Here is an 8431-nt window from a genome sequence, read left to right as displayed (position 1 = left end):
AGGAGGATCAAGTGATATCAGCAGACTGGGTGGATTTTCCAGGTAATCATAGGATTACAGTGGAATAGGGGCCTTTGTGTCTAGGTTGCTGGGTGGGGCAGATGTGACCTAAAAATTCAGACCTGGGCCCCTCCCAGGTGACCTAAGGGCTGAGGGCAAAGTAATGGTTACTATCCCCCTCCCTACACTTCAATCTCCAGGCATCTAGCTGGGGTCTAAGGTGCTGCCTGTGCCTCTGCTCCAGGGTCATCTCACTCAGCCCCAGAATGTGACCATCGCCCACTCTACCTAACATTGACGGACATTTGACAGGGAAGGGAAAAGAATTAGAGATGGTGAATGACATTCTCTAGGACACCTTTGGGGAATTGGATAGAGCTAGACCTGGGCTTTCTAAGGTCAGAAATGACACCCTCTTCTGTGTATAGCAAAATCAGGCAGGGTTGGGGAAGGGAAAATGGGGGCAAACAGCCAAGACTGGGGTCCTCCAGTGGAGACAGGTTCTCCCTGAATGTTCTCCCAGCTGCCTGAGGTGGGGTGGGGTGCACGACTGCTCTGCACCAGTACAGCTCAGGTGCATGGGGCTGTTCACACTGCTCTTTGGGGCTGATTAGAAACCTCAGGAAAACGACTAATTATAATAATGTAAAAATCAAAATCAATATGCAACTATAAACCAGAGACACACTACAGGGGTGGAGAAGGGAGTAGGATCAAATCAAGGGGGGTGTGGGAATTTTACGGGGACACTAATAACGATGAAAATGTATACATTGTACAAAAATGAAAAATTATGTAAAATACATATATAAAACTAAAAAAAAAAGTCATCCAGACTGATGTCACTTGAGTGGTATTTCTATGAACTTTGTCATGGAAATTTCTGATTACTGTCAGGTCCTGAGATGCAGCACAGAAAATCTTCTCAATCTCCTGCTCCTTTTCCAGTAGCTGCTAAGAAGATGAAGCTGTCATAATCTGTCATTGGTGTGGATGCCTCTTTGAGTCACAGTTGATTCCACCAACGCCTGTGATTTCTTCCCAAAAATGAGAAATCCTCTTAGAGCTTGTCGGTAGGGTATGAGGAGCTTGTCAGTAGAGTATGAGCAGGAAATCTCTGGTTTTTCTTTGTAAAAGGTGTACTGTTAACATTTGTACATTATGCAGGGGCCCTGAGGTGACCTTTCAAAGGCAGTAGCCTCACCTGCTGAGAGACACAGCTGGAGACACAGCCCCACCCAGGGCTCTGAAGAGGCATTTCCTGAAGCGTGACCTTCACCCAAGATCACAGCCAGGAGGGAGTCTTCACACTCTTGTGCAACATCATCTGCACACACTATGTTTTTATGAAATAAAATAAGGGCTATAATTTATATAATTTATATCCTGTTGAGAACTCGGTGACAGGTAACCCGACATTGTTCCATGGACCATGGAATCCTACTCAGGGAAGCTGGGAATGATCTCTTAACAGTGTGGCAACCTCTGCCGCTGAACACCAGTGAACTTACTGGAAAGAGGGAGGCTTTCACTCAGACACATCAGAGTGAGTAAGACCCCCTTCCCCTGTGCGCTGGACTGGACAGTCAATGACGGGTAAGATCGGGGGCAGACTAAAGAAGGCACTGGCCAGCCTCATGTCTGTGACTCCTGACGACCTAAGACAGGCGCAGTCCCCGAGGGGCTTCATCATGATAAACTTTGGCGTTCAGATCAAACAAGGCACACATGCCTATAAGCCTAATTTAGGCAACAAGCCCGCAGTAATTAACCCCTCCTTTGGTGGAAACAAGGCTGCTAAGAACGTCACCTGCAAACAAGCCTGATGGAATTACCTACAAAGCAGTTTTACCATTAATCAGATAGCCATTGTTTCAGAATAAGTAGCAACCTAGCAACCTGTCTATAATCATACTACTTTTTCACTTACTTTGCTTTTTCTTTATATGTGTACAATCAGTTTCAGGAAATGCATGATAAAGAAAATAGTGTGTGGCAATAGTAGTTTTATAATAATCATAATACTTCTCACCTGAGACAACACCATAAAAATCAAAATGCTTATGTAGAGAATATATTGCTCGTGATCACTAAAAGTAGAAGGTGCCAGTAGGTAAATATCAATGTTTTTGATCATTGTGGTTTTGGGATACGAATCAAGAAAAGCTAGCTTAAAGAATGCTGTTCGGTGTAAGCTAAAATGATTGTGTAGATTCAGTACCTGGAGATTGTTTATTGTGCCATGTCATGGAACGGCGATCACATGAACATGAATAACAAAGTAGATGTCTTATGCCTTACAAAGTATTTTATGCTGAGAAAGAATTAAATTGTATGAAATCATCCATTGTTAAAAAGGTATAAAAGTGTATGATGATTTTGAGCAAATTACATTCAGATCTTCACTCTTGAAGTGTGTCTGTTTGTCATTTGTGTGTCTGTCTGTCATTTATGCGCCGATTCCTTGAGCATCCTCACAGTTTCTCAATCCTGAGACAGTCCTGCAAGTCTACCGCTGCGTTGGTCCGCGGCATAACAGCACAACCATGCAGAGGGCTTTAGGGAACATTGTGCTGAGGGACAATGCCAGTCCCCAAGGCAACACACACATGGACTCTATTTTTTGTCACATATCAGGCCTGAAAAGACAAATTTTAGAAATAAAGAACCAATAAGTATCAGCACCTTGTTTAGGATGGGGGCGGTGTGTTTATAACGGACAGCACTAGGGACCCTTGTCTTGAGGAAATTGTTGGTAGCTTACTACTGGGATGGCTCAAAGCAGCCACTCCTACTACCTTCGGGGACCCTGTGGGTTGGGAAGGTTTGGCCGTTATAGAAATCTACCCTTCTGTGGGGCTCCACACTAAGTTGGAGAACACCTGTGGGGTAGAACAGGTGCCTAAGGAAAAATGGGTGAGCCTTAGCTTCTTCCACATGATCATCATGTTAGATAGGCAGGCTGGCCTCCAAGCTCCATAATCACAGTCACCTCCTTGACTTGACCCCATGCAGCAATAATCCCTGCCTGTAATCTGTCCTGGCTGGCTCAGGCTGCAGGGCTTTATTGTGTTTTGTACTGTTATTATTTTTTTACACTGATGTCTTATTTGGTTCCTCTATATTCCTCTATAAGTGAACCTCTGTAATATATTTTTTTCTTTTTCCTTTGGCTTATTTCACTGAGCATAACTCCTTCTAGCTCCACCACATTGCTGCGAATGGCATGAGTTTATTTTTGGGTCTTTGTATTTACAGTGGCTTTTCTCTCTTCAGCATATATATTATATAGGTTCATTTCACCCGATAACTTCTGCTCTTGTTGTGGTATTGTGATTATTTACAATGAAAGTGGGCATTAATATATTTTTAAATACACCGTAGTATTTTTCAAACATGCCATAATATTATCATAAACATTCAATGGTATTTCGTTTTCCCATCTTTTTTTCTTTTTTTGCTTTTTCATTTATCTGCTTCTTTTTGCTTAAATAGTGTTATGATTCCACTTTATCTACTCCCCCTTTACTTTGCTTAGTAACTGTAACTTGTCATAATCTTATTGTAATTCACAATTTAAATTAGGCGATATTACAATATGTCACATAAGAGAATTAGACCCTTGAACAGGTTGCCATCACTTCTTTTCATTCATTTTGCTACAACTGTCAACAGTTTACTTTTACCAGCTTTATAAATTCCACCCGACATGGTCAGTGCATTTTGTTTGAGAGAGTGATGTTCTTTTCAATAGATTTCTATATTAGCATCTTGTCTCTGCAGTTCCACTTCTGATACTTTTCATTCCCTCTTGAAGATTAAGATTCTCTCTGGTATTATTATTTTTTATGATATATTTATTTATGCATACAAGAACTGGGGGTACAGGCCAGAGGTGGGTGGCAGGAAAGAATTCACCAGAGACAGAATGGGGAGCAGAACAGGCAGATTGACTGAAATACACTGCTGAGGGGAGCAGTGGGTTAGCCAGGAGAGGTCGGCTGCGCCATGTGAGCCACCACCTTTGCGGGATCAAACTCATGTTGTAGTGGCTACAGATAGCTTGATAGGGCTGCATCTTAACCCCTTGCACCACCAGGGAGGCCTCTGGTATTATTCCTTCTGCCTGAGGAGGTTCACTACTGTTTTCTGTCTTATTGCTCTGCTATGAGGAAACCCTGTCCTTTCATTATGAAAAACGAAACAACTGGGTAAACCTTTAGATCTTTTCTTCTTTTTCATCTTAGAGATGTTAATCACCGTCCACTCACCTGCATTCTTCTCATGAGAAATCTGCTTCATCCTCATGCTGTCCCGCTTCCATAATGCCCCTTAGCTCTGAAGACTTTTAACACTGTCTCTACCACTGTTCTAAAAAATGCTGTTGTTCTCTAGGGGCATTTATTATGCTTGTTGTTTACTGAGTTTTTAAAAGGTGGTTTAGAATCTCAGATTCTACTGTGCTCATTTGTAGAATATGCCTGAATATTTTTTGTGTCCGTACTCTCAGGAACAAAGGGGAATCATCATAATCTTTTATTTGGTTTCTTCTCTACAAATTAGAGCTGCTGGGCAATTTCAAGCCCATTTGGGATCATTTATATTTTTCTTATTAATTAGAACCTCATTTTCATAATTCTCTGCAAGAAAGTTTTGATTGATGCCAGATTTTGTCAATGCATCCGTGTGTGGGACTGGAGGTCTGTGTTCATTTCTAAGCATTTTAAACACCTCTATTCTGTAAAATGATGGGGCAGAGTTCAATCATTGCTCAATTTCCTTTTACACTTTCTAGGAGGCCCAGGGATGGCTGTGAGTTTGGACTCATTATCCCACTACTGAGACAAAGCTCTCCTGGGTAGGAAACCTGATGCCTTACTAGAAGCTTTCCTCTCTGGACTGGGCCAAAGCATCTATGATGGGATGTGTTTGTGTGTGTGTGTGTGTGTGTGTGTGTATGTGTGTGAGTGTGAGGGAGCTCCTTCTGTGCCTCAGGGAGCCATTCCTCTAGCCCTACTCACCCTCCCACATACCTGTTCTCCCCAGTGCTCTTGGGAATCATGCACAGCTCAGGGTTCTCTCTGCCCTTTCTCTTCTCTGTACCTTCTGGGCCCGCAATCCATCACAACTACTGTGGGCAAGAAGCACATGGCAGCCTGTCCTGTGTTCTGATGTCATTTTGGAGTTGTTGGGTTTGGAGAGGGGATCCTTGGGTTACTCTGGGAAAGTTTTCACCAGAGCTCCCCTTTCATTGGCACACGGCACACTTCCCTATGTGTTTGCTATGACACAGAATCATTAGTTATGTGTTATTATAAAAGGGAGAGAACAAAACGGGCATGGTTATAGACACAAGCAGGCTGAAAGGGCTGCACTAAAAGAGGTGGGTTTGCTACGAGAGAGGCCTGCATGGTCACAAGCAAGTGCCCTTGATGAGAGCTGCCTCTGCTGAGGGAGGTCAGTGAAGAGGAGCCCCGGCCTGGTACAGGTCACGGGCAGGCAGGAAGGCTGCTGCCCTGCAGAGGGAGAGAGTTGGCAGGAAGAAGCACAGGTGGGCAGAAGGATGCTGCCCTGTGCCTGTGCAGAGACTGCACTGATATAGTCTTCTCTTTAGGGGGGCTCACTCCTTTGTGGACAGGTTTGTTTGCTGTTGATTTTGAATAACTATGTAGTATTTGAAAGGACCACAGATTCTACAATCACCTCAATCTCCACATCTTCACCTTCAGGTTCTGTGCTCCTGACACTCCCTACAGCAGTCTGATACCTGCTTAGGGCTTGTGCTTTGTGTTCTAGGCCTTGGTGCCTAAGGAGCTCAGTTCCTATAGCTGGGTTAATGGATATATTAATACCTTCCATCCCCACCTCTAGCTCATGTGAGAGCAGGTTTCTGATCTTGGGGTGCCTCCTTTCTAGTTTTTCTATCCTTATCCTCCTGACCTGCCCTCAGGTCAATAGGATAAGGATAGATGATGGCAGGAATGTCTCACCCTCCTGACCTGTGAGGTCAGTCTCACCCTCCTGACCTGCCCGGTGCGGACACTGCCTGGAGGAGCAGGGACCTAAGGGAGCTCAGATATGGGACCCAGGTGTGAGCTGCTCATGGCCATATCTCCATCCGCGCAGGGCTAGAGGAGACTGTGATGTAGACAGGGAGAGGTTTTTGTCTCACTTCCCCATGGCCCTGTGACATTGTGGCCCTAAACCACTGTCCCACACCTGACAGTAATAATCAGCCTCTTCCTCGGCCTGGGTCCCGCTGATGGTCAGGGTGGCCGTGTTCCCAGATTTGGAGCCTGAGAACCGGTCAGGGATCCCTGAGGGCCGCTGGTTATTCTTATAAATGACCAGCACAGGGGCCCGGCCTGCCTTCTGCTGGTACCATTGAACGTATTTACCACCAATGTTGTCTCCCTGACATGTCAACCTGGCCGTCTGTCCCAGAGACACCGACACTGAGGAAGGCTGAGTCAGCTCATAGGAGACCACAGAGCCTGCAGGGAGAAAAGGAGAGGGGGGGTAATGTGCAGGACCCATTCCCTGAGCACCTCCCCCTGCCTGGCCTGGCCAAGGCCTGATGGCTGCTGTGTCCCCTTGGATGCCCTTTCCCTTATTGTCATCCGCAGCTTCCCATAAGCCTGGCCGATGTATGGCATTTTGGGCAAATGAAAGAACTCCACACACTCCTCTTCTCCTGGCAGGCACAGGCTCACAGGCTCACACCAATAAATGAGTATAGTAGGTGTCTACCCAATCCAGCCCCCCATCCTGAGCCGATCAAGAGCATCCTGCCCCACAGTCAGCCCCTGCTGAGCTCAGAGTTACAACCAGTCTTGTCCCAGAGCCTTGAAGCTGGGGGGCTGTGAGTCTGGCTCAGCACCTGTGAAGTGAGCCAGGAGGCCCAGTAGGAGAGGGGTCCAGGCCATGGTGGGATCCCTCATTCTGCTCCCTGAGGCTGAGGCTGGGCAGGACAACCTCCAGGCCTGTCTTATCCCCTTGCTGGAGAGAGTTGCTGGCTATGCAAATCAGCCAGAGCCAGGCTGCTGCTTGGGGAGCTTTGTGGTGTCAGCCCCAGACACAGAGAGGGGAGGGGTATTTTCTAGAGTCCCCACATTCAGCTTAGGGGCCCTCCTTCTCTTCTGGTCTCATGATCTGCTCGAATCTCCTCCCCTAGGCTCTGTCCTGGCCTCTCTCTGGACAGGCCCTTCTATAGCAGATTCCGTGGAAGCCTGTGTGTTCTGATCCTGTTCTACAGGTGACATTCCCAGGCTTAGATAGGTCCAGGTCCTCCCCCTGTCCTCACAGCTTCTGAGCAGCAGATCCTGCATAAAATCCCTCACTTGCCTACCCAGAAATTTTTGAGGCCTGTCATTTGTTCTGGTTTGAGCGACTGGGACAGCCACAGGGGCTGTGCCTCAGTATCCTCTGTGTGCACTCAGGTCACATAGACATCATGGGGTCCAGAAATGTGGCGTGAGAGTGAGGCCTGGAAAGGACTCTAAGAGCAGCACCCCTATGAGTTCACTCTAATTGTGTTTTGTTGATGAGTAAGGTATTAAGTAACAAGCTGTCTTCTTTTGTAATCAAGTCAACATAAGTTTATCAGACACCTGCTGTGTCCAGGCACTCATCCAGGGTCTGGAGAGTGAGGCCACTTTAGCAGGACTGGGCTGTGTGTGAAGGAATGAAAATATCAGAATAAGTGCCAGAGAAACAAGCCAATTTCTCCAAGCCTCAGACTGAGAACATGAGAACATGAGTAATGAGAACATGATTGTCAAGAGTGAACTATAGGCCTCCCATGGTCGCGCAGGTGTTGAGCGCTGCGCTGTGAAGCTTTCCGCAGCCTCTGCAGCACAAGTTCGATCCTGGCTGACAAGCAAGAATCCCACATGGCGCAGCAGACCTCTCCTGTCTCACCTGCTGCTCCATTCAGCAGTGTATTTCATCAGTGTGCCTGTTCAATTCCCCACTCTGTCTCTTGTGAATCCTCTCACCCTCCCACGTGTCTGGCCTTACCCGGTTCTTGTATGCATGAATAAATGAATCTTAAAAAAAAAAAAAAAGAATGACACTGTAGAAAAATGACCCCTGTTCACTCAGGCCTTAGCTCCTGCTGACTGATGCTCCCCATGTCACAAGCTGCAGGGAGGCTTCAACCCTGGTGAGGGTGGCTCTCTGCTGCCCCCTGGTGGCTGCCTAACTGTGTGCAGCAGGCACAGAGGCTTCATTTGTTCAGGTTGGGATTCAGAAGCTGAATCAAGAGGTGATTCCCTGAGCTATGAAGTGCTGGCCCACAGGTGAATTACCCTCTCTATTTGGCCCCTGTTTTCTTCAAGACTAGGCATAGGGTCTTCAGAGGGTCACAGATGCAAACAAACATGAACAGCGCCATTTGATAGAGGAAGGGGCTGTGCCCTCCTGAGACACC

The 8431-nt window shown here is 46.5% G+C and overlaps 1 gene segment (V, D, J or C); it reads right to left on the bottom strand.

The window, feature by feature from the left end:
• Positions 1-6168: 6168 nt before the first annotated feature.
• LOC129145687 (immunoglobulin lambda variable 3-9-like) lies at positions 6169-6926 on the bottom strand. The segment is given in 2 exon segments: positions 6169-6494; positions 6881-6926. Coding segments are annotated over 2 exon segments (372 nt in total).
• Positions 6927-8431: the final 1505 nt, after the last annotated feature.

The sequence above is a fragment of the Talpa occidentalis genome, unplaced genomic scaffold (genome assembly GCF_014898055.3).
Source record: "Talpa occidentalis isolate TD23 unplaced genomic scaffold, MPIMG_talOcc4v2.1 talOcc4.14, whole genome shotgun sequence".
Taxonomy (NCBI): Eukaryota; Metazoa; Chordata; class Mammalia; order Eulipotyphla; family Talpidae; genus Talpa; species Talpa occidentalis.
The sequence above is the reverse complement of the archived record's forward strand: the minus strand, read 5'-3'. Positions and strand labels throughout refer to the sequence as shown.